A 27,280-nucleotide genomic window follows, 5' to 3' on the forward strand; every position below is an offset into this window, starting at 1 on the left:
ATCAGCATATTTATGTTTTCTAGCATAAGCTGAGGTCTTTCCACATTTACAGTGTCCCCTGCTGATGAAAAACTCTTTCACTGAGATCTGAGATGGCTGGTGTGAAGAGGTAAGCCTTTTATAAACCAGAGATCAGGGTATACGAAGGTGGTCATTCTTATGTGCAGGTAAACACAGCACCCCCTCTGTTAAAAACATGTGTTGAGATTCATTCAACATTTCAACCTGTTTGAATCATCACATATTTGAACCGATTATATCCCCACTGACTTGTCTTTTTGTCCCAAGATGTTAACTGATGATCAAAAATCTAATTCTGCTCTTGCCTCACTTTTTGAATTAGCTCGACAAGAGCTGGAGAATTCTAATGAGAAAGTGGGTTTCCTCAAGTCCTACTAATTCCAGTAGTTTATCAAAACATGTTTTTAGACTTTGCAACCAACGGTGCAGCTGGTCATTTGGGTGTTTTAAAAATGGATGACTGGATTTGCGAAAGTTTTATTGGCCTGGTTTAAAACGGGATGTCTCACGATTTTGTAAGACTTGTCACATTTGTCAAGTGGTTAAGAAACCCAACCAAATGATTTAACCTGCACCACTTTATCTAATTCTGATGGTTTCTGAGCCATTTGAATATATTTCATTCGTCTGTGTAGGACCTCTTCCACGATCAAAATCTGGCAATAAGTATCTGTTAACAATTATGTGCGTGTCTACACATTTTTCTGTTGCCATTCCTTTACATTGTGTAACTGCTAGAGCGATCACCAAAGCACTGGTTTTCACGGTCTTTGGTTTGCCAAAAACTCTTCATATTGTTCAAAGAACTAATTTGACATCTCAAACATTTTCTCAAGAACTGAAATGAGTCGCTATTAAACATAACGTCTCCACTGCTTATCATCCAGAAAGTCAAGGTGCTTTGGAGAGGATTTATCTTATTTTATGATATGCACATACTACTTTAAGCTTGAGAGAGGAGGAAATTCTGTGGTTGCTTTTCGCTTCATGAGAGGTGATACCAGAATCACTGGGGCAGAACTTGTCCTTTGGCTGTATTGAAAGAGAAGTGGCTCTTTGATTCAAAAAGCATCACTGTTCCTGAATATTATTTGTTTGGGTGGGTCAACGCAAGCTTGTTATGATGGTCCTTATGTAACCCCGCCGGTCCTACGCCACCCAACCCGTTCTGAACTGGTATCGATCCAGCAACCTTCCGCATGGGAGTCGGTTGCTCTACCAAGGAGGCTAAAGACCATGGCCTCTAGTGTATGTCGCTAGAGCACCTTTAGAGATCAGAGAAGTGAGGTTTACATGCACAGCACTCAGTAGCTGGCCTCCGTTACACTTACGAGATCAAAAAGAAACTGTCCGACCCTCTATGCGCCCGATCGTTGCAAAAGTTAAAAAGTTTGTCATGTAAATATGATTAAACTATATTATGAGAGCGAGTCAGATACCTGAAAAGTTTTAAACATTGTACCTGTTTAAGAGTCTCTTTCTGTTGGACCATTTACATCTGTTGATGAAAGCGACGTAGAACCATATAGACGTACCGTTGAGGTTAAAAAATTCTAAGATGCTCACAACTTTGACTAGCCAGCTACCTCACTTGTCAAGCTGAGAAAGCTGACTCATCGGGTTAGCAAAAAGTTTTCCAATGTTGTTCATTGATATTTCTGATATAACCTCAATTATTAAACATGAATGAGTCAGGCGATAAAGCAGTCCACTTAAAAGGTCATTTTTACAAAAAAGAAGTACATGTTGGAAAATCACATTGCTGAGTCCAGTAACAGTCTGTGGCGTTCGCCATGCTTGCTGGTAGAAAAATCTGATGGCACATTTAGATTTTGCACACATTATTGACTGGTAAATGCTGTAAAAATAATGACTGCTATCCTTTGCCAAGAATAGATGATTGTGTGGATCATGTAGGTTCTGTGTACATTTTTTAAGTCGACCTGATTAAGAGATACTGGCAGGTGGCGTTAACTGAATGTTCAAAAGAAATATCATCATTTATCACCCCTGATGCTTTTCTTAATTATAGGGTAATGACGTTCACCCTATATCAACACATCAACAAAGTGTTGGCTGGTGTTCCCAATTCCAATTTACTCAAACAATTTTTTAATTGACTTGCAGAGGCTAAGCTTACCATCAACTTGGCCAAATGTGAATATGGTAAAGCAGCTCTTGTCTATTTGGGAAAAGTAATTGGTAATTGGTTTATTTCTCCAACTGTGATCCGATTGTTGTATATTGTAACTATAACCCACTCACCTTCCTAAATTCTATGCGTAATTTGCATATATAAATATTGTTTACTGTCATTAATAATAATGTAAAATTTAAGAAAAAAGTAATAAAAAAGAAGTGAAATGAAAGAAATGGAGATGCCATTTCTGAGTGTAATTTTTTATTGAGCAAATAGAAAATGTACATACAATACAACATCACATTACAGTTAACATTAAACATACAGTGTGGTACCTTCTATTTTACAGAGATCTGAAAGTGACGTAGTGGTGGGGAAAAAATGGTTGGTATATATATATATATATATTTTTAAACAAGTTTTTATTAGTTTTTTTCTTTTTAGACATACACGAAACAAAAATTCAAACACAACATAAAATGCCTGACACAAAACATAACTGCATATACTGTACAAACGTATACATATGGCCATAGCCATAAGCTATTATATTACAAATAATACAACATGGCAGAAACAGTGAGAAGTTTGATAAAAAACAGAATACACATAAATGAATGTCCACACGGACATTATGTAATATTACGAATCTCGTAATCCACCACCAGTGTGCAGCATCCACAGAGATGAACCCATTTATGATATGGGGAGGGTTAGGAGGCCATGATGGACAGAGGCCAGTGGGCAGACTAGCCCAGGATGCCGGCGTTAAACCCCTACTCTTTTTTTTTTGAAGGATTTCTAAGGACAACAGAGAGTCGGGACCTCGGTTTAACGTCTCATCCGAAAGACAGCGCTCACTGAGCAGTATAGCGCCCCCATCACTATACTGGGGCATTAGGACCCACACAGACCGCAGGTTCAGTGCCCGCAGCTGGCCTCGCTAACACTACTTCCAACAGCAACCTAGCTTTCCTATGTAGTCTCCCATCCATGTACTGACCGGGCGCAGCCCTGGTTAGCTTCAGTGGGCGACCATGTGAGAGTTGCAGAGAGCTAGCTGCCAGTGGCTGTCGATAGCTTCGATTCTCCAAGTTGTCGATGTGCTCAGTAAGCATGGCTACCTGTTTTTCAAGACTACAAACATGGGATTGTGGAACATGGATTTTGTATGTACAGTCCAGCGTGTTACCAGAGTATGAATGCAATTCCTTTCTTTAAATGGTTGATGTACATATTGTGCATATGTCTTGCAGTTGTTGAGAGCTCTGTACATCACTATGGAGCATTTCACAGTGAATGCACTTCTTTATTCGGCACTGGGTTACTATAATTGTTGCCGATTTTTTTTTTTTTGCATTTTCAATTGCACAGCAATCATAAGTATTTCCACAAAATATTTATTGATACAATAAAGTTGTACAAAATACAAAAACAAAAATGAGAATGCCATGACAGCTGATGGATCAGTCAGTCCCTGAGTCTGGGTTCTTGAAGATTTCTAAGGTCTTGAGGTGGCACAGGGTTGCTGTCATGGCTGGCTACAACAACAATATAATATAAAGAAAGAAAAAAAATGTAACAATTAAAAAGAAGGGAACATAGTAAAGTTGGAAATCCTCTGACAGCTGATGGACCAGCCAGTCCTCGGGTCCAAGTCTTTCCACATCTTCAGTCTGAACAAAAAAAAACAAAATTGAGGTCTGCTATTTAATGCATTATTAACCAAACAACATCTAAAAAGAGGCAATATACAGTTGAAGTCAGAATTAATAGCCACCATTTTAGGGCCAAAATTATTAGCCCCTTTAAGCCATATTTTTCCTCGATAGTCTACAGAACAAATCATCATAATACAATAACTTGCCTAATTACCCTAACCTGCCTAATTACCCTAATTAACCTAGTTGAGCTTTTAAATGTCACTTTAAGCTGTATAGAAGTGTCTTGACAAATATCTAGTAAAATATTATTTACTGTCATCATGGCAAAGATAAAATAAATCAGTTATTATGTTTAGAAATGTGTTAAAAAAATCTCTCCGTTAAACAGAAATAGGAGGAAAAATAAACAAGCGGTCTGATAATTCAGGAGGGCAAATAGTTCTGACTTCAACTGTATGCAAACGAAACGATTATGAAAATTTAGTAAAAAGAGTGCATAAGAAATATCAAACATGTTCAGAATGTGAACAATACCATAAACCAGTCATGGAGACTCAGTTTCTCAAGTTCAATTCGCTGCGCTGGGTCGATCTGGAGACAGCAGCGGATCAAATCACAGCATTCTGTGCAGAAAGTAGAGAGAGAGCATAAATTTACTTCACAACTCTAGTTTGTGTTATTCAGATTAACCACTTTCCTTGACCCAAATAGAGATTTTACCTTTTGTCAAGTGATCTTTGGTCCAGATGTTATATCTGATCATTTGCAGGTCGTGTCGATTTGGAAACTCCCCACACATCATCGCATAAAGGAGTACTCCGAGAGACCACACTGTCGTTGGTTCACCGTGGTACTCGCCAGTCATAAGATACTCAGGTGGTATATATTCATTTGTGCCTGAATGAGAGAGATTTTAACCGTTAGTCATTTTGTTAATCAAATAGTCATCACTCAGCAATAAAGTATTCGGTTTACAACAGGGATTAAGCAATGTTTTTCAGTTCGTTCATTAAAGGGACAGTTCAGCCAAAAAGTAAAACTCTGTCATCATTTACTCACTCTTGACCAGTTTCAAACCTTTTGAGTTTCTTATGCTGAGCACAAAAGAAGATGTTTTGAAGAAAGTAGGAAACCTCTAACCATTGACTTTCATAGTGGTTACAGGTTTTCAGCTTTCTTCAAAATATCTTCCTTTGTGTTCAACAAAAGAAACTCATAAAAGTTTAAAATCACTCGAGGAAGAGTAAATAGTGGACAAATCTTCAATCCCTTTAATACACCAGATCTTCAGTATTAATAGATCAGTGGACTCCATTCTATGATGCTACTGTATGTGAGAGCTTGACCCACTCAGAGTCTGAACTCATAACTACAGTTTGAGACTTCACAGTTTAAGGGATCATACATACCAGCAAAACCTCTGTAAGGAGCATCGGTGAGGATTTCCCCGCATCCAAAGTCGATCAATTTGACTTCTAGGGTGTCTGGGTTGATCAGGAAGTTCTCCATCTTGATGTCGCGATGAAACACTTTGCGCCGGCAGCATGTTTGGGCTGCCAGTGTTGCCTGCCGCATGATCACCCGTGCCACATCCTCATCAATGAACGACTCTTGGCACATGAGAAAGGTGCTCAGCTCTTCAGCGGGCATGGGCCTCTCTAGGACCATGATGTACTCTTCCTCGTCCACACGCCAGTCCAAAAGCTTAATTATTTCCGGTATTGCGGGTTCTTGGTTTGCAAGAATTGAAAGAGCAACCTCCATTGGAAGTGATTCCGAGTAGCCGTCCTGGAAGAAATATATTTGTTATGATGATTGGATGGATATTGTGTAAAACATGATAACGATAACAGTTTGTCTTGTGTTATAGATAGGTGAAATGAAACAGTGAATGAGAGTAGAAGAGCACAGCATACTTACAATGTCGATGAACTTGACGTTCTTGGTGTTGGCAAACTTAATTGCCACCTGCTCAACAGAACAAAGAAAGCATGTGTTATAGAATTATATACAGTTATTGTGTTCAGAGTTCACATTTGTCCAATGCTATCTCGTGGCAATTTGTCACTTTTTGATTTAGTGGCTGATTTGTATGAATTTGTACAATCTCATTCTTGTAATTTGCTTATCCATATTGACAGTTGGGTTTAGGGCTGGGGTTTGATGCCACACATCCTTTTAAAAATCATACATTTTCATACGATAAGCCACAATTAGCCACTAAGTGACCAAAGGTAAAATAGTTCAGTTTTCTCTTGAGATCAGGCTGAATTTCAGTCATTAACACTAAACAGTTTAACAAAGAAGCTGTTTAATTTAGCTCAAAAATAAGAATCACATTTCTATCCATTATTTTTATCTGATACTCTGATTTAAAGCAGTGATCTAGATATTAATTAATGAAAATTGATGATACCTGAAGGCCATCCTCTAGTCGGGTTGCAGCTTGAACAAGTCCAAAGCCTCCTCTACCCAGCAGAACGCCAAATTCATAAGAAGATGAGTTGATGACTGTCAAAAGAAAAATCAAAGATGATAAAATAAAATGTCAATCAGTGGAGAGTTTATTTAATCCAAGACTATTGTCTGATTCATATACTCACCCAATATTTGTACTTAAAAATAAATTCACACAAAACAGGACAGTTTAAATGAACTGTAGTATAGAAATATTTATGCTTCATGTAAAATCTACATATTCAACACACACATGTAAACTAATGAACAATGAAATCTTGTTGAATGTTGAAAAACCATTTTGCTACTTATCATCTATTAATAAACAAAACACTGATTAAATAAGTGCTGATTAAATATTGACATTAATAAAGACATTGCCATAAAACTGTGTGTGTATGCGTGTGCTGAGTTAACAGTAACAAACTGACCCATTATTTTGCTGCTCTTCTTCTCTTCGTTGGTCTGAAACAGAAACAGAAATCATATTTAGTGTCATCACACAACCTGCATAAAACAAATATAGGCAACATGCCTAAAGTAAAGAAAGTGGACATTAAAGAACATGAAGAATGAATATAAGATAGTGTATTAGGACTGACTATAGAGCTTTACATAAAACTGTAAATCTAATGCCCCTTACCTGCTGACTAATCAAATCAAAAATATAAAACTCATTAACATGCATTTACCTTAAACCAGCTGTGGAGGTTGAGTCGCTCCAGTTTAATCCGCTCTCTGGGGTCTATCTTGAGACACCAGCGCATAAAATTGGTGCATTCTGTGCAGAAAGAAGAGAGAGACATGATTATTACCTTGAAATATGTTGACACTCAAATGATCAAGATCTGAGATGTGCAACTTTGCTCTTAGAGGTCCTGGAGAGTTTAGCTCCAACTCTAGTCAAACACACTCGTCTATAGCTTTCCAGTGATTTTGAAAACATTAAATAGACTATTCAGGTTTGTTTGGTTTGTTTGGTTAGTAATGAAGTAAAAGTCTGGCCCTCCAGGATTAAAGTTGCCCTTCCCTGATCTAGACGATCATCCTAATTAAGCAACAAGTTCATTTGGTTTGTTCTTTGCTAAAATGAAGATCTCACCTTCTGACATGCCTTCTATGACCCAGTCTTTATCCATCATCGTATTCAGTCCTTCCATTGTTGGAAATTTCCAGAAAATCAATAAAAACAAGACTATTCCGAGAGACCACACTGTCGCTGGTTCTCCGTGGTATTTGCCAGTCACCAAAACCTCAGGAGGGCAATATTCTTTTGTGCCTGGGGGAAAGAGATTTTGTTTCAGTCAACATGGCATCTTTAATTGAATATCCATTATCCATGAGAGCTTGGCCCACTCAGAGTCAAGTATGAAAAGCCCTCAAGTCATCACCACACTTTTAAGTGATCATACATACCACAATAAGCTGTGTAAGCTTCATCTTTGAGGATTTCCCCGCACCCAAAGTCAATCAGTTTGACCTCAAGGGTGTCCGGCTTAATCAGGAGGTTCTCCAGCTTGATATCTCGGTGTAACACTTTTCTTTGGCAGCACGTTTGAGCTGCGGATACGACCTGTTTCATGATGAACCTTATTCCATCTTCTTTAATGGGGCCAACACAGCTTTTTACGAACTCGATCAAGGGCTGACAGGGTATGGGCCGTTCCAGGACCATGAGGTAGAAGTCACGTTCCACCTGCCAGTCCAGAAGCTCAATAATTTCAGGAACCCTTGGGCCTCGATTCGCAAGGATTTGAAGAGCAATTTCTATTGGAAGTGGTTGAGCAAAACCATCCTAGAAAAAAGAAAGTTTTTATGAAGAATCAGTGGTAAAAGAATTGAAATCAGTTGATTGTCTACTAAAATATCATTTGCTGTCTGTGGTTAAAGAATTAATTCACCCAATTCTGAAAACTCTGTTATTAATAACCCTCTTGTTGTATCAAAAACTTAGTTTTTTAGTCTTAAAAGTGTTCTTGGAGCTTTGTATGTACAGTTGATCTCTAGGATTTCATCTAAAATATCTAAACTTGAGTTCTGAAGATGAATGAAGGTCTTGGGGGGTTGGAATGACATTAGGGTAAGTAATTAATAGCATAATTTCATTTATGTGTGAACTCATCCTTCAAAGTTAGCATGACGTGTTTAAAATGTCAAATTGTGGAACAGAGGAGAAACAGAGAACACAGTTTTCTTACAATGCTGATGAACTTCGTGTCGTACATCATGCAGTATTTCACTGCAACCTGATCAACAAAACAAAAGAATGGATGTGTTAGAATTACGAACAAAGGCAATGGTGAGACCAGAATAACAGGACAAAAATGATTGGCTAGATTAATATTGCCGTTCAGATCCATACCTGAAGTCCATCATCCAAACGAGTCGCTGCATAGACGGTTCCAAAACCTCCTTCACCGAGCTCATCATTAACTTCATATTGGCGTGAATTGATGACTGTTAAAAGAGAAATCAGAGATGTTAAAATTAATGTGACAGCACTTACTACTACTAAATCCAATGAAGAGATACTTTTTAATTAATTTTTATTAAGCATGATTATTACTCTTGTCTGTATACCTAAAAGGACTGAGGATTGATCCACATGACTATTAATCCACTAAGTAGTTTCCACATTTTACTGACAAAATTTGTGATCATGCCACATGTGCACCTTTAATCATCTGTCATGACATCACAGTCTACCATTATCAATGTACAGTAACATGCAGTAAAGCATACATTCATGGAAAAAGTGACACTGCTGGATGTAAATGCTCAGTAGTGATCTGCTGCAACACTGCACTGACAAACACATATCTGTGCATGAATGAACAAGAGAGTACAACACCTTCACTAATATTCAGAGTTTTCCAGAATTTAGCTGAATAATTTTTAGGTTCTTGCATTTTCTGAATACAGGTGGAAATATTAAGCATTTTAATAAAAACCTAAATGTAAATGTTTTTTCTGTTTTTAGTTTTATTCATGCAGCAAAGGTTTCAATAATAATTATTGTCCAATTTCTTTTCAATGACTGAAAATCCATATATTTATTCTAATTTATTTGTAGATTATTTTATGTAGAATTCAAACTGAGGTAAAACTGTGAATGTTCACTAAATTAATGAATAAGTGTCAAGGTAGCAAACTGACCGAAAATTGTTTTATTCTCCTGAGGAAATGAAGGCACTGCAGCTTGAAGGACATCATCCTCATTACAGTCGGACGTGGCACAGGCTGTAGGAACGTTGTCTATACTTTGAGCTGTAGCACGGTCTGGAGTTTGGAGGGTCGGTGCAGTGCTGGGAGATTGGAGGACATCACTGTGGTCATCAACATGGACTGGACAGCCACTGGTGCTTGGTTCCTCCGATGACAGGTGTTCAGTCCTGCCATCAATTTCTCGACCTAAAAAAAGTAACAATATGTAAGAATTAAGGATTGATTTATTCAAGTTTTTAAAAATGGAATGTTAATTAGCCATGTTAAAGTATGCTGTACATTTTGAAGTGACTATTTGGGGTGTGGTAGTCCGCCATTATCAATGGGAAAAAGCAGTCAAACAAACATACATATATGAAAAATTGCTCTGTAGTAAATTGTGTCATCATTTACTCACCCTTGATTTATTCCAAACTATTTTGTTTGTTTTTTAACAGAAAAGATGCTTCAGACAATGTTGAAACCTGTAACCATTGACTTTAATAGTATTTGTTTTTCTACTATGGATGTCAATGGTTACAGGCTTTCAACATTCTTCAATATATCTTCTTTTCTGTTCAACAGAACAACAAAACATGGTTTGGAACAAGTCAAGAGTGAGTAAATGATGGCAGAATAATATTTTTTGTGGTGGACTCAAATTAAATCAGTTTTAAATGTTTGATATTCATAAATAAAATAATAATAATAATAATAATAATAATAAAAAGAAGCTATTTTAAATATTTTCTCTCTAACTGAAGCAAAAATGACTCAAACCATTTATTGACACACTTATATTAAACTTCCATCTAATCTGTGCATGTTCATTGAATTACTCAATGTGGAAGTGAACAAACTGACCAGTCACAGTTTTCTCCATATGCTGCTGCTGGCATGACTGTGGCTCAGTGTCCCGAAGAACACGAGCACACAAGTCAGCTAGCAAAGGCACTGCAGCTTGAAGGACATCATCCTCACTACAGTCGGACGTGGCACAGGCTGTAGGGATGTCGTCAACACTTTGAGCTGCAGCATGGTCTGGAGTTTGCAAAGTCGGTGCAGTGATGGGAGAATGGAGGACATCACTGTGGTTGTCAACACAGACTGGACAGCCACTGGTGCTTGGTTCCTCCAATGACAGGTGTTCAGTCCTGCCATCAATTTCTCGACCTAAAAAAAGAAACAATATGTAATAACTAAGGATTGATTTATTTATATTTGATAAATGAAATATTAACATTGAAAAAGTGTCACTGCTGGATGTAAATGCTCAGTCGTGTTCTGAATACTGAAACATTGCACTGACAAACACATCTCTGTCAATGAAGGAAATCAATAAATATTCAGAGTGCTCCTTAATTTTGTACAATCATTTTTAGCTGATTGTCTTTTCTTATTGTGTGTCTTGCTCTTTTTTGAATATGGGTAAGAAATGTAAATATTTATTATTGTTCAGAACAAATGCTGTTCAAGATATTTTCATTCTTAATTCTAGTTAGCAAATACATTAAATAACATTAACTAATCAAACATTAAAGTAAAGTGTTTCCAGTTCTTTAATTATTTTAATTAGGCAGGCATTTATTCAAATGTTTTAATTTGTTATTATTCACAACTGACTAAACAAAAAAGCACTTCTAAGTTTTGCCATTTTTCTCACAAACATATTATTACACTGATGTTAAACTGCGTCTAATCTGTGCATGTTCATTGAATTACTCAATGTGGAAGTGAACAAACTGACCAGTCACTGTTTTCTCCATATCCTGCTGCTGGCATGACTGTGGCTCAGTGTCCCGAAGAACACGAGCACACAAGTCAGCTAGCAAAGGCACTGCAGCTTGAAGGACATCATCCTCACTACAGTCGGACATGGCACGGGCTGTAGGGATGTCGTCAACACTTTGAGCTGCAGCATGGTCTGGAGTTTGCAAAGTCGGTGCAGTGATGGGAGAAAGGAGGACATCACTGTGGTTGTCAACACAGACTGGACAGCCACTGGAGCTTGGTTCCTCCAATGACAGGTGTTCAGTCCTGCCATCAATTTCTCGACCTAAAAAAAGAAACAATATGTAATAAATATTGTTGGATTTTTTATTCACATTTGACAAATGAAATATTAACATTGAAAAGTGTCACTGCTGGATGTAAATGCTCAGTCGTGTTCTGAATACTGAAACATTGCACTGACAAACACATCTCTGTCAATGAAGGAAATCAATAAATATTCAGAGTGCTCCTTAATTTTGTACAATCATTTTTAGCTGATTGTCTTTTCTAATTATTTGTCTTGCTCTTTTTTGAAAATGGGTTAGAAATGTAAGTATTTCTTATTGTTCACAGCAAATGCTGTTCAAGATATTTTCATTCTTAATTCATGTTAGAAAATACATTAAATAACATTAAGTAATCAAACATTAAAGTAAAGTGTTTCCAGTTCTTTAATTATTTTAATCAGGCAGGCATTTATTCAAATGTTTTCATCTGTTATTATTCACAACTGACTAAACAAAAAAGCACCTCTAAGTTTTGCCCTTTTTCTCACAAACTTATTATTACACTGCTGTTAAACTGCCGTCTAATCTGTGCATGTCCATTGAATTACTCAATGTGGAAGTGAACAAACTGACCAGTCACAGTTTTCTCCATATCCTGCTGCTGGCATGACTGTGGCTCAGTGTCCTGAAGAACACGAGCACACAAGTCAGCTAGCAAAGGCACTGCAGCTTGAAGGACATCATCCTCACTACAGTCGGACGTGGCACAGGCTGTAGGGATGTCGTCAACACTTTGAGCTGCAGCATGGTCTGGAGTTTGCAAAGTCGGTGCAGTGATGGGAGAATGGAGGACATCACTGTGGTTGTCAACACAGACTGGACAACCACTGGTGCTTGGTTCCTCCAATGACAGGTGTTCAGTCCTGCCATCAATTTCTCGACCTAAAAAAAGAAACAATATGTAATAACTATTGTTGGATTGTTTTATTCACATTTGACAAATGAAATATTAACATTGAAAAGTGTCACTGCTGGATGTAAATGCTCAGTCGTGTTCTGAATACTGAAACATTGCACTGACAAACACATCTCTGTCAATGAAGGAAATCAATAAATATTCAGAGTGCTCCTTCATTTTGTACAATCATTTTTAGCTGATTGTCTTTTCTAATTATTTGTCTTGCTCTTTTTTGAAAATGGGTAAGAAATGTAAGTATTTGTCATTGTTCACAGCAAATGCTGTTCAAGATATTTTCATTCTTAATTCATGTTAGAAAATACATTAAATAACATTAACTAATCAAACATTAAAGTAAAGTGTTTCCAGTTCTTTAATTATTTTAATCAGGCAGGCATTTATTCAAATGTTTTAATCTGTTATTATTCACAACTGACTAAACAAAAAAGCACTTCTAAGTTTTGCCCTTTTTCTCACAAACTTAATAATACACTGCTGTTAAACTGCCTTCTAATCTGTGCATGTTCATTGAATTACTCAATGTGGAAGTGAACAAACTGACCAGTCACTGTTTTCTCCATATCCTGCTGCTGGCATGACTGTGGCTCAGTGTCCCGAAGAACACGAGCACACAAGTCAGCTAGCAAAGGCACTGCAGCTTGAAGGACATCATCCTCACTACAGTCGGACATGGCACAGGCTGTAGGGATGTCGTCAACACTTTGAGCTGCAGCATGGTCTGGAGTTTGCAAAGTCGGTGCAGTGATGGGAGAATGGAGGACATCACTGTGGTTGTCAACACAGACTGGACAGCCACTGGTGCTTAGTTCCTCCGATGACAGGTGTTCAGTCCTGCCATCGATTTCTCGACCTAAAAAAGAGAAACAATATGTGATAACTAAGAATTGATTTATTTATATTTGATAAATGACATATTAACATTGAAAAAGTGACACTGCTGGATGTAAATTCTCAGCCGTGTTATGAATACTGAAACATTGCACTGACAAACACATCTCTGTCAATGAAGGAAATCAATAAATATTCAGAGTGCTCCTTAATTTTGTACAATCCTTTTTAGCTGATTGTCTTTTCTTATTGTGTGTCTTGCTCTTTTTTGAAAATGGGTAAGAAATGTAAGTATTTGTTATTGTTCACAGCACATGCTGTTCAAGATATTTTCATTCTTAATTCATGTTAGCAAATACATTAAATAACATTAACTAATCAAAAATTAAAGTAAAGTGTTTCCAGTTCTTTAATTATTTTAATCAGGCTGGCATTTATTTAAATGTTTTAATCTGTTAATGTTTACAACTGACAAAACAAAGAGGCACTTCTAAGTTTTGCGCTTTTTCTTACAAACTTATTATTACACTGCTGTTAAACTGCCGTCTAATCTGTGCATGTCCATTGAATTACTCAATGTGGAAGTGAACAAACTGACCAGTCACAGTTTTCTCCATATCCTGCTGCTGGCATGACTGTGGCTCAGTGTCCTGAAGAACACGAGCACACAAGTCAGCTAGCAAAGGCACTGCAGCTTGAAGGACATCATCCTCACTACAGTCGGACGTGGCACAGGCTGTAGGGATGTCGTCAACACTTTGAGCTGCAGCATGGTCTGGAGTTTGGAAGATCGGTGCAGTGATGGGAGAATGGAGGACATCACTGTGGTTGTCAACACAGACTGGACAGCCACTGGTGCTTGGTTCCTCCAATGACAGGTGTTCAGTCCTGCCATCAATTTCTCGACCTAAAAAAAGAAACAATATGTAATAAATATTGTTGGATTTTTTATTCACATTTGACAAATGAAATATTAACATTGAAAAGTGACACTGCTGGATGTAAATGCTCAGTCGTGTTCTGAATACTGAAACATTGCACTGACAAACACATCTCTGTCAATGAAGGAAATCAATAAATATTCAGAGTGCTCCTTTATTTTGTACAATCATTTTTAGCTGATTGTCTTTTCTAATTATTTGTCTTGCTCTTTTTTGAAAATGGGTTAGAAATGTAAGTATTTGTTATTGTTCACAGCAAATGCTGTTCATGATATTTTCATTCTTAATTCATGTTAGAAAATACATTAAATAACATTAAGTAATCAAACATTAAAGTAAAGTGTTTCCAGTTCTTTAATTATTTTAATCAGGCAGGCATTTATTCAAATGTTTTAATCTGTTATTATTCACAACTGACAAAACAAAGAGGCACTTCTAAGTTTTGCCCTTTTTCTCACAAACTTATAATTACACTGCTGTTAAACTGCCGTCTAATCTGTGCATGTCCATTGAATTACTCAATGTGGAAGTGAACAAACTGACCAGTCACAGTTTTCTCCATATCCTGCTGCTGGCATGACTGTGGCTCAGTGTCCTGAAGAACACGAGCACACAAGTCAGCTAGCAAAGGCACTGCAGCTTGAAGGACATCATCCTCACTACAGTCGGACGTGGCACAGGCTGTAGGGATGTCGTCAACACTTTGAGCTGCAGCATGGTCTGGAATTTGTAAGATCGGTGCAGTGATGGGAGAATGGAGGACATCACTGTGGTCATCAACATGGACTGGACAACCACTGGTGCTTGGTTCCTCCGATGACAGGTGTTCAGTTCTGCCATCAATTTCTCGACCTAAAAAAGAAATAATATGTAATAACTAAGAATTGATTTATTTATATTTGATAAATCAAATATAATTTAGCCATATTAATAGACGATATAAATTGTAAAGTGACTATGTGAGGTTTAGTTTTGTGTTTTCAACATGCATGGATGTGTTTGTCATGCTTTTTGTGTTTTTACAGTTTCTTAAGTAAAGAATTAAGTTGCTATGTCATTTCATCATGAATAAAAACATCACAAAATTCAGTTTGAAGCAATGAATTTCTGTTTTTTGTAAATGCATGATAGTATGAACTTGTATGCAACTGTATGTAGTAAACTGAAGGATGTTGAGTTTATTTCTGAATTTTGTAATACAATATCTATTGTATTGTACTGCATTACAGATTTTCACTTTGGTATATTTATTAAATCAGAATTGAAATTCTCAAAGCTGCTTATTCAGCCTCTATACCATACAGATTGTTGCTGATCAAATTAGATACTGCTAATTCATTTTATCTATGAGACATATAAAAGCAAAAGATCTCCTGCACATGAGCTGTAATGAAAACTGCCCAGAGCTACAAAAACATTGTATACATGCAAAATTGATCTAAATGTTTAAACATGTTTATCCAGGAACTTGACGTGCTGGGTTGGAAATATGGAGAATAACTGAAGAAATATACTAAATCAACTGTAGATACACAATCGACTCCACAGACTTTATAAAACTGATTAATAAAACTAAATAAATATAGTTTTAAAATTAATAATAAAAAACTTCAACGACATCGAGTGTATATGCAGAATTTGGTGCTCTTATAACATCGGTATATGGTTTACCATCACTGGTCATCGTGGGTGGAGAGTTTTTCTCCACGGGTTCTTCTCGATCTGGGTGGGGTTCGTTTACTGTCCTACCCCGCAGGACTAAAGCAATTACTCCGAGTAATGTAAACATTTTAAAAGAGTCTTAAAAACGGGAAAATTTCAAAAGTACAACAAATCTACGAACAATTAACTGTCAGTAAAGACGAAGAAAGTCTTCGTATATCTTCACACTACAGTGGATTGTGAGTAATGGCGCCTGTTCAGCAGAACGTCATCTTTAGAACTTGATGGAACGTGACATTCTAAATTCCAATAAAACCAAGCTGCAACGTGATTGGCCCGTTTAAAAATTCATAAAAATAAAAAAATTCAATACAAATAGGCAATACTTTTAGTGGCTCTTTTCGGGTATATGTGTGTGTGTATGTATGTGTGTGTGTGTGGGGGGGGGGGTGTGATGGGTATATTTCTCATGCATTTTTTCGAGTCTTCTTTTTGTGTTCACATGATAAATTTATAAATAATAGCCAAGTTTTCAACTGTTTAAATTAAGAAAATAATTTCGTTTAATCAAAACGATTATTTTGCTCAAAAAACTCTGATACTCAATATTGCGATTAAGGTTTATCTGTAGTAACGTTTTCTTTAAACAATCATTAGGGTGTACTAATTTTTTGCAGTATGGTCTTAAATTATTTTGTCCACTGAATCCACATTGCCTTTGGTACTAACTAATATTTATCTCACAGATAAATATGTCTCATATAAATGTAACCCACTCAAATTTTTGAGTATTAAATATTGTTTTATTTTGACATGTAATTAAGAGTTTCTTAATTAATTTTTTTATTTGTCAGAATATATGTATTTATGTTTTATTTTCTTACCTTACCTAATGCACAACAATTGGGCATTTAAAAAAAAAATTTATAGATGTATAAATTTACATTCAGAAGTTAATTTCTAAAAACCGGAATTGAGGTCAAGGGTGACTGACGTCACTTGTACGCCAGCTTGTGGTGAAGACAGGAGAGACACGTTTTGGCTGTCTTCTAATTTAATCCATCCTGCCAATTCTGCATAAAATTAATGTCCCAAATTGTTTTGCTGCATTAGGTAAGTTATATACATTCGGATTTCCTGCATATTTATTTTACTTTTCGATTTGTTTAGCTATATTGTATAGATGATGCATACTGTTCATGGATCGCTGTAAATGTACAAGTTTACCGTGTTCAATGTGTTTTACTCTGTTTTATATGTATATATTTTGAACATATTGTGAACTATTTTGTGAAAATGCTCTTAGTTGAAGTTAGCAATGTTATGTGAAGTTGTGAAGTTATATGAAGAGGGTGACTGACGTCACTTGTACGCCAGCTTGTGGTGAAGACAGGAGAGACACGTTTTGGCTGTCTTCTAATTTAATCCATCCTGCCAATTCTGCATAAAATTAATGTCCCAAATTGTTTTGCTGCATTAGCTAACTGACACTGGACTGTTCCATCGCGCCGCGGCCGCATTGGACTCGTGCAGGCAAGGGGAGTGGCTCGTTACATTCACTCCGTGAGGATTTCTGCCAATTTGGATGGACGCATGTCATCACTCAATCGTCGAGGATTTTCGTAGGAAACACATACACTGATTCACAGTCATTGAACTACGTTTTACATTACATTCAGGACTTTGACGTTTCATATATATAAATATATGTTGAAATTGGGACGTTTAGACAACTGAAACTGTATTTTCCTACTTCTGTATAGTTTTTTTTTTTTTCAAAAAGGGCTGAATTGCTGTCAACATATTGTATTTTATTTATTTAATTTTGTTTGTTTTGAATACTTGAGTATGTTTTTATAAGGGCTGAAAAGCAGTTCAGATACAGACCAGAAAATTTGCAATACAGCAAACTCAAAAGTATTTTCTTGTGTTTGGGTTTTTTATTTTATTTTTATTTGAGCAGTTGGAGATTATAGTATTAATAATATGTAAAATTTGACCACACCATTCATAAATATATTGTGTCGTTAAGTTGAGATATCCCGAACGCGAGATTTCAAGTAAATTGTGTTGAAATTTCATATATACTTTAGAAAGCTCAGACCCAGTAGATAATTTTCCCCTTTTCAGTAAATCAATTTCATAGGTGGGTTACAGAAAAGAGAGAGAAAAATTTGGCGCCCAACGTGGATGGCATTGATTTTCTATTAATCTTAATCCTAACTGCTCTGGATTATTATTTTTTTTCATATTGAGTGATTTTTTCTCCACATTTAAAATGGATCTATGCAGGGAACATGATTTTGATCCTGAAAAGTCTGTACTGCTTACACGAGTAGATCCAGGCACAACTTTAAATGACGTCAGAAAAGCCTTTGGCCACATTGATGATGTGAAGAAAATCAAGTGGATAGGTGACAAATTCCCAGGGGAGTTGCTTTGTGAATTTCAGGAGGTCGCTACTCCATTCGTTGTTGAAGAGGAACAATTGAATGGTAGTGAGCAGTATGTATGGGGTGTTGTTCCACTGGATAGCAGACAGTTTAAAGATGTGCAACATCCACCTAGTATTTCAACACCAATCCAGAGTGGTTCAGTGCAGACTTTAGATGATATGGCTGACCAGTTGTTGGTGCAAATAGAGAATTTGGCCCAAATGCATTGCGTAAATTTGAGTGATTTGAGCCAACAGGTGGTGAATAAGCTTGCGCATAAGACTGATAATGTTGATCAAGGTCCTATCACTTCGACGCCTGCAGCAAAACTGTTTGTTGATGCTAGGCCACCATGCTATGTAATGTCCGCTGAAGCTTCAATGCCGGTTTCAAAAGTGTCATTTGCAAACCAAGACGATTCACCGCCTATAAAAAAGAACATTGGTAACGAAACTCCAGTAACTTTTACTATACCACAAGACGTACAGCGTGTGGTAGTGGAACATGTGGTGAAACATGATCCAGAATATCAGGGACATCACCTCTCGCCCCCCAAATTACGAGTGTTTTCTGGACATTGCCCCAAGCCTAATGGGGAAGTTGATTTCACCACATGGCAATTATATGTTAAACAATTACTCCCAGACACTTCTCTGACAGAAAGGCATAAGCGACGACACATTCTGGATAGTCTCCTCCCTCCTGCTCTTACTGTTGCTCTTGGGGCTGGTACAAATGCACCACCAGAAGTGTATGTGCTGGAGCTTGAGAAAGCTTATGGAAGTGTCACTGGTGGTGATGAGTTGTATATTCAGTTCATAGAGACACACCAGAACAGGGGTGAAAAGCCATCTGATTATTTGAGACGACTTCATGCATTGCTGCTTGAGGTGATTGAAAAGAAGGGAGTGATTGGCAAACAATCTGACACTTTACTTCTCAAACAGTTCATTAGAGGGTGCTGGGATGAAGCCCTTATAACCCAGTTGCGTCTTAAGGAGTTGTTAACAGAACAATCACCATCTGAATTGAGTTATTCGAGCATACTCTTCAAACTAAGGTCATACGAACATGAAAAGCAGCTCAAGGAGAACCGTATGAATCTGCATTTGAATGCGCCTCCAAAAAGAGCTCAGAGTCACGTGCATGTTGCCGTAAACCAAGGAAGTATAGCTAGTTCGGAGGGGGTACAAAATAATGAGGTGTTGATGAGACGCATAAAAGAGCTTGAAGCTGAGGTAGTTAAAGCTAAAAACCAGACGTCTGCTACTGTGAACCAACAGGGGTTTGATCAACTTCAGGCTAGTGCAACTAAGAAAAGAGGTAAAGAAGTGAAGCTCTCACGTCCTGTAGCACAAACACAACCTAAGCAATTGCCTATCAGTGGATTTTGTTACCGCTGTGGTGAGGACTCTCATTATTTACAACACTGCACCAATCCTGTGAATGCTGCTTTGGTACAGCAAAAATTAGTGCAGAGGCATGAACAGAGGGGTTCTCCCAACAAAATGATGATGCCCACAACACATTTAAACTTGGCATAGCTTCTGTTGTGGAACGGACAGAAGCTGAGTTGGAGAAAAGTTCCACAGAAATGAGTAACCACGTTCCAGAGGGTCTAATTGGCGAACCATGGGAAAGTGAAGCATGGTTGGATGGAGTTCAGTGTCTTTGTTTAGTAGATACAGGATCCCAGGTGACCTGTGTAGCTGAATCATTCTACAAGCAGTACTTGCGGCATCGAAACCTTTCTCCCATAGGGAATTTACTTAGAGTTGAGGGAGCTGCTGGACAAATAGTTCCGTACATTGGGTACATTGAAATAGACATACAGTTTCCAGAATCGGCTTGTGGAACAGATGCCGTTGTTACAGCATTAGCATTGGTTTGCCCTGATCAGGTTTATAATGCACGAATGCCCTTGCTAGTGGGGACAAATGTACTCCGCTATCTTGTTCGAGATTTTAGGATGTCACAGGGAAAGGAGTACCTAAAGAACATGTCTGCCAGTGTCAATTGGATGACTGCTTATCACCAGTGTGACAAAGTATTGACACCCGGCAAACAGCCACAATATTCTACTCCAGTTAGACTGTCTGGTAGAAAGTCTGTAACAATCAGTAAAGAGGAAAAGTGTGAAGTAACAGGAGTATATAGATTGAAGGAATTTGGTTTGAACAAGACAATGATTATTGACGAGCCTTTGACGCATCAAATTCCTGGTGGTTTGGTGGTTGAGTGCAAATTGATACAAGCAAAGCTCAGTGCTCGGAATAAAGTTAAAGTAGTCATTCGTAATGTTTCAGATCACAGTGTGACTTTACAGCCAAAGGGAGTGCTAGCTGAGTGTTCAGTGGTAGACTGGATTAAATCTGTGCCCCTTTTTGATGGTACAGGCAATTCACAAGCCAAGACACCCCTGATGGCAAATATCTTAGTGAAGACAGAAGATCCTGTTACTGTGGATTTTGGGGATTCTCCTATATCTGAGGAGTTAAAAGCTCACATCATGGGGAGAATAAACAGAGAAGTGTCAAGTGCATTTGCGAAACATGATCTTGATGTAGGGCATGTTTCGGGTGCAACCCACCGAATAGAGTTGATGGAACATGTTCCTTTCAAAGAGCGTACTCGTCGAGTCTCACCTGCTGACTTTGATGATTTGAAGAAGCATTTGCTAGATTTGCTAGCTAGTGAGATTATAGAGGAATCAAACAGTCCTTATGCTTCCCCAGTTGTACTGGTGAGAAAGAAAAATGGAGATTTAAGAATGGTGGTTGACTATCGCAAGCTAAATAAACTGACAAAAAGAGATGCGTATCCTCTCCCAAGGATCGAGGAGACGTTTACTTTGTTGTCAGGCTCAAAGTGGTTCTCGGTTTTAGATTTAAAGAGTGGATACTACCAGTTGGAGGTAGAGGAAAGTGACCGTCCCAAAACAGCATTCACTACGCCATTTGGTAACTGGCAGTTCAGGCGATTACCACAAGGGCTGACAAATTCTCCTGCAATGTTTCAAAGGACTATGGAGAAAGTCATGGCAGGTTTAAATTTGCAGGAAGTTATTGCTTTTCTCGATGACTTAATAATTTTTTCAGATACACTGGAACAGCATGAAGAACGGCTCATGAAAGTCCTTCAGCGGATTGCAACTTTTGGATTAAAGTTGGCACCTTCCAAGTGTAAAATTTTTCAAACCTCCGTCAAGTACTTAGGGCATGTTATTTCTGCTCAAGGTATACACCCAGATCCAGACAAGATCTCTGCCGTGAAGGAATGGCCCATTCCGAAAACAGTCAGGGATTTGAGGTCATTCCTTGGTTTTGCTGGATATTACAGACGGTTTGTCGAGGGTTATTCCAAGATAGTTAAGCCTCTGAATGTGTTATTGCAAGGTGAATTCTCCACCAGGAGGTCATCATCCACATCTTACTGTGTTAGGAGTAAGTTGCAATCTTTAGCTGGAAGATGGGATGATGAGTGTCAAATTGCATTTGACACTGTTATTCAGAAGCTTACAACTGCACCGACTCTGGGCTTTGCAGATTGGAAGTTACCCTATATCGTTCACACAGATGCCAGCGTAAATGGTCTGGGTGCTGCCTTATATCAAGTACAAGATGGTAAGACCAAAGTGATCGCCTATGCCAGTCGGGGTTTATCGAGGAGTGAGAAAAACTACCCTGTACACAAACTAGAGTATTTAGCTCTTAAATGGGCTGTGTGCGAAAAATTTCATGACTTTTTGTACGGTGCAAAGTTTACTGTATTAACTGACAACAACCCGCTAGTGTATGTGCTTACTACAGCTAAATTGGACGCAGCTGGTCATAGGTGGCTCGCAGCTCTGTCAATGTATGATTTCGAAATCAAGTATCGAGCAGGCAAAACTAATGTTGACGCAGACGGACTTTCACGGCGTCCACAAGAGCCACTCGGTGATGATGCCGAAACCATCATGATAGATGAACGAATTGAAAGCTTGCTGAGCAAAGCAGAATGTGCCGCTGTTGAGTTTGAGAAGTTTGGACAGGAGGAGATTAAGGCTGTGTGTATGAGACAATCTGTATTTTGTGGAATGTTTTCTTCACAGCCAGGCGAAGGGGACCTGGTGGAAGCCAGGGCTACCTCAACCCCTGCTGTGGAGATGCTACTGTGTGACGAGGATGTAGTGCCAGATGACCTGATAGATCCAGAATGCTTGCCTGGACAGACTGCTCTACCGAGTATGACTCGGACAGATTGGTATCAGTTACAACGAGAGGATGTTGCCCTCAGAAAGGTGATTGGTCTTTTGGAGTCTGGGAACAATCTGTCTCATGTGGAAAGACTCAATGAGTCTAGGGAAGTTAATTTAATGTTAAGGGAAAGGCACAAACTGAGGTTAGTAGATGGGGTCTTGCACCGTATGGTATGTGATCAGTATGGGCAAAAGTATGGGCAGCTGGTAGTCCCCTCTAGTTTCAGAGACAGAGCTCTTGAAGGCATTCATGATGAAACTGGGCATATGGGGTATGAAAGAACTTTGGAGCTTGCCCGAGCCAGATTTTATTGGCCTAAGATGGCAGAGTATGTGGAAAGAAAGTGCAGAACTTGCGAGCGTTGTATCAGGCGAAAGGCCCGTGCCCAAAGGGGTGCTGAGCTAGTAAACATCAAAGTTTATGCTCCTTTAGAGTTAGTCTGTATTGATTACCTTTCACTAGAGCCAGACTCCAGTGACACCCGTAACATCTTGGTGATCACAGATTATTTTACTAAGTTTTCGTGGGCATTTCCCACTAAAGATCAAACTGCCAAGACTGTGGCTTCTGTGTTGTGGGAAAATTTAATTTGTCATTTTGGTTTCCCTAAAAGAATACACAGTGATCAGGGAGCCAATTTTGAGTCTGAACTGGTAAAAGAATTGTGTACTCTAGCTGGTGTCAAATCCCGCACAACACCTTATCACCCTAGGGGAAACCCAGTAGAAAGGTTTAACCGAACCCTTCTGGATTTATTGGGAACCTTGAGTGATAAGAAGAAAGAACATTGGAGAAAATATGTACGTCCACTGGTGCATGCGTACAACTGTACGAGAAATGACGCGACTGGTGAGAGTCCTTTTCTTTTAATGTTTGGACGTCAACCTCGTCTTCCAATAGACCTCTGTTTTGGGATTAACCCCAAGGGGTATAATTCCAAAACTCACACTCATTATGTCACTGAACTTAAGCAAAGACTACGGTATGCTTATAAATTAGCGGTCCAAAATGCAGAGAAAAGGCAATTGATGAATAAAGCTCGATGGGATAAGAAAGTCACAGCCGCTTCAGTTGAAGTGGGCGATCGTGTTCTCATTAAGAACGTCAACATTCGAAGAAAGCATAAAATAGCAGATCGCTGGGAGTCCACTGTATATGTGGTTGTCAAGCAGCCAAATGCAGACATTCCGGTGTATGTGGTTCGGCCCGAGAATGGTGATGGCTCTGAGCGTATCCTCCACAGAGATCTTTTGCTCCCTTGTGGGTTTCTTCCCGTCAGTCCTACTGTAGCTGATGAAATACTCACTGTGCCAGAAAATTGCTCTTCTAGAGTGAATACGGATGATTTGAGAGGGGATGCAGGGGTCGATAATTTTGGTGAAATTTTGGAGGCTGAAAGTTCAAAGTCTTTGAATCCTCATGCTCCAGAATTCAATTCAGTCTTGCAAAACGTTCCTGAGCTTTCTAGGACTCTTAGTGTTTCAAACAGGCAAGATGATGAAATGAACACATTGAGTGTTACATCTGTTGAGAACGACATTGAGAATAGTTGCGAGACTGAAATTCAGCAAGATGTTTCCTCCTTGGAGGAAGATGATGATGTGGCAGTACAGCCTGATGAGTTGAGTGTTGAAGAGCGTGATTGTGTTGTTGGCTTAAGAAGGTCTAAGAGAGAAAAGAAACCCCCAAATAAATTAAATGATTACGTTGGGTGGAAAGCACAATGCAAGAGGCAGGGTGTTACTCTGGAAAATCAATCCAGTCAATTAAGTCAAGTACTTGAGATGATGCAACAACAGATGCGAGTGCAGCTAACACAAAGCGAATTGTTGTTTAGCCTTATAGGTTAGCTTATTAAGTGCCTGATGAGGACATCAGAGTTTTGAGCAGGGGAGGATGTAACCCACTCAAATTTTTGAGTATTAAATATTGTTTTATTTTGACATGTAATTAAGAGTTTCTTAATTAATTTTTTTATTTGTCAGAATATATGTATTTATGTTTTATTTTCTTACCTTACCTAATGCACAACAATTGGGCATTTAAAAAAAAAATTTATAGATGTATAAATTTACATTCAGAAGTTAATTTCTAAAAACCGGAATTGAGGTCAAGGGTGACTGACGTCACTTGTACGCCAGCTTGTGGTGAAGACAGGAGAGACACGTTTTGGCTGTCTTCTAATTTAATCCATCCTGCCAATTCTGCATAAAATTAATGTCCCAAATTGTTTTGCTGCATTAGGTAAGTTATATACATTCGGATTTCCTGCATATTTATTTTACTTTTCGATTTGTTTAGCTATATTGTATAGATGATGCATACTGTTCATGGATCGCTGTAAATGTACAAGTTTACCGTGTTCAATGTGTTTTACTCTGTTTTATATGTATATATTTTGAACATATTGTGAACTATTTTGTGAAAATGCTCTTAGTTGAAGTTAGCAATGTTATGTGAAGTTGTGAAGTTATATGAAGAGGGTGACTGACGTCACTTGTACGCCAGCTTGTGGTGAAGACAGGAGAGACACGTTTTGGCTGTCTTCTAATTTAATCCATCCTGCCAATTCTGCATAAAATTAATGTCCCAAATTGTTTTGCTGCATTAGCTAACTGACACTGGACTGTTCCATCGCGCCGCGGCCGCATTGGACTCGTGCAGGCAAGGGGAGTGGCTCGTTACATTCACTCCGTGAGGATTTCTGCCAATTTGGATGGACGCATGTCATCACTCAATCGTCGAGGATTTTCGTAGGAAACACATACACTGATTCACAGTCATTGAACTACGTTTTACATTACATTCAGGACTTTGACGTTTCATATATATAAATATATGTTGAAATTGGGACGTTTAGACAACTGAAACTGTATTTTCCTACTTCTGTATAGTTTTTTTTTTTTTTCAAAAAGGGCTGAATTGCTGTCAACATATTGTATTTTATTTATTTAATTTTGTTTGTTTTGAATACTTGAGTATGTTTTTATAAGGGCTGAAAAGCAGTTCAGATACAGACCAGAAAATTTGCAATACAGCAAACTCAAAAGTATTTTCTTGTGTTTGGGTTTTTTATTTTATTTTTATTTGAGCAGTTGGAGATTATAGTATTAATAATATGTAAAATTTGACCACACCATTCATAAATATATTGTGTCGTTAAGTTGAGATATCCCGAACGCGAGATTTCAAGTAAATTGTGTTGAAATTTCATATATACTTTAGAAAGCTCAGACCCAGTAGATAATTTTCCCCTTTTCAGTAAATCAATTTCATAGGTGGGTTACATAAATATATATTAATCTCATGCTGTAACGTTATATTTCCAAAGACAGGTCTGGAAACATATTTTATTTCTGCATTTTCTGCTTGTAACGTTAAAAGGAAAAAATGCTGTGCAAAGGCAAAAGAACGTCACTTTTTTTTGACGAAAACGAGTTATTGATATTTTTGGGACAATAAAGACCTCCTTCATCTTGACAAGTATATTGAGTCAATTTCATTGTTTTTTTTTTGTCTTCAAGAAAATATAATGTATGGTCATTGTCAGCTACTGCTCTTTGGTTTTGGTAACGTTATGCTCCAATTAATTTACGGTTCTCTGCAGTTCAGCTGTGCCTCAATATGAGGTCACTGTATGTAATGGGCAGTATGAAGTTGCCTGGAGTTACAATATTCTGCTTTACTGTCATAATACTACCATAAATAGGCAAACAATCAGCTACATATAGTTAAAGCTCTGCACACAAGCAAAGACTGTAAATTGTAAGTAACAATAAATGATCTTATTTATTTTTTCCTCATAATTTGACTACAGTATTGACTAGTTGCACAAAGTTAAGTTAGTTGACTGAATGCCGTGACAGTGTTAGCATTCAGCATGATCACACAAAATCAGTGCAGTTCACAGTTAAAAACCAGTTCCTACCTTTTCTTGTAAAAAGGTAATAAAATTCACCACAATAAAGTCCACAGGGATGTTTACTTCACAATGTTGATGGTTATTCCAAACTGCTGGCGTTCAAATCATCGGTCCAGTCGTTTTTTTAAGCGAGGCCTGTTTATTTTTGTAAATGAATCATGTGAGAGTCGATTCAGTGACCTATTCATAAATACAACCGTTGCTTTTGTTACTGAACAAATGTACTAAGACAGTGTCTTACCGCCACCTACTGGCGGTTTTAGTTATTACATGGAAAACCTAATTTTACGAGTTGCATATTTTTCTTTTTAATATTTTTATTTGAGACATTATTAAAAAAAAAATCCATAAAGGTAAATAATTCAATGGAGTTTTTAAAATCTAAATTTAAAATATTGCGCCTAATGGGAAAAGTGACGGCAGTAGAAGAGAGAATGCAAAAGGAAGAAGTATGGCACTCTAAAAAAGTTTAGGAACCGCTGATATACAGTCTAGATAACTAGGTTATGACTGTATAAATACCTATGATATCAAAAATTAAGTCTAAATCAATGCAAAAGTAGTGTAAAATATTACAATGCACAAACACAAATATTCTAATACTGTAAACAATTACTTTCAAACTACAGTAACTAATTATATATTATTTATTATATTTTGGAAGTAATTTGCAAATGCAGCCAAAGCACAGGATAGCTATAAGTATGGCTGTAATATTTGTCATGTGGACGTTACTAATTTTGGAAATTGTTTTTCTTTTTATTGAGATATTGTTTAAAATGTTGC

General features: G+C 37.7%; 1 protein-coding gene across 1 annotated transcript; it reads right to left on the minus strand.

The window, feature by feature from the left end:
* Window positions 1–3,545: 3,545 nt before the first annotated feature.
* LOC137487497 (uncharacterized) lies at window positions 3,546–26,051 on the minus strand. The gene is made up of 21 exons (XM_087240840.1): window positions 25,860–26,051; window positions 15,906–16,657; window positions 14,778–15,086; window positions 13,892–14,200; window positions 13,007–13,315; window positions 12,120–12,428; window positions 11,234–11,542; window positions 10,351–10,659; window positions 9,439–9,693; window positions 8,645–8,739; window positions 8,481–8,528; window positions 7,699–8,077; window positions 7,385–7,561; window positions 6,975–7,063; window positions 6,714–6,747; window positions 6,242–6,336; window positions 5,746–5,793; window positions 5,235–5,613; window positions 4,546–4,722; window positions 4,360–4,448; window positions 3,546–3,837 (listed from the first exon to the last, which is right to left on the minus strand). Exons 2-21 carry the CDS (start codon window positions 16,021–16,023, stop codon window positions 3,703–3,705), a joined length of 3,972 nt encoding a protein of 1,323 aa, XP_087096966.1. The 5' UTR covers window positions 16,024–16,657; window positions 25,860–26,051; the 3' UTR covers window positions 3,546–3,702.
* Window positions 26,052–27,280: the final 1,229 nt, after the last annotated feature.

The sequence above is a fragment of the Danio rerio genome, chromosome 2, assembly GCF_052040795.2.
Source record: "Danio rerio strain M-AB ecotype USA chromosome 2, GRCz13ab, whole genome shotgun sequence".
In the NCBI taxonomy this organism is placed as follows: domain Eukaryota; kingdom Metazoa; phylum Chordata; class Actinopteri; order Cypriniformes; family Danionidae; genus Danio; species Danio rerio.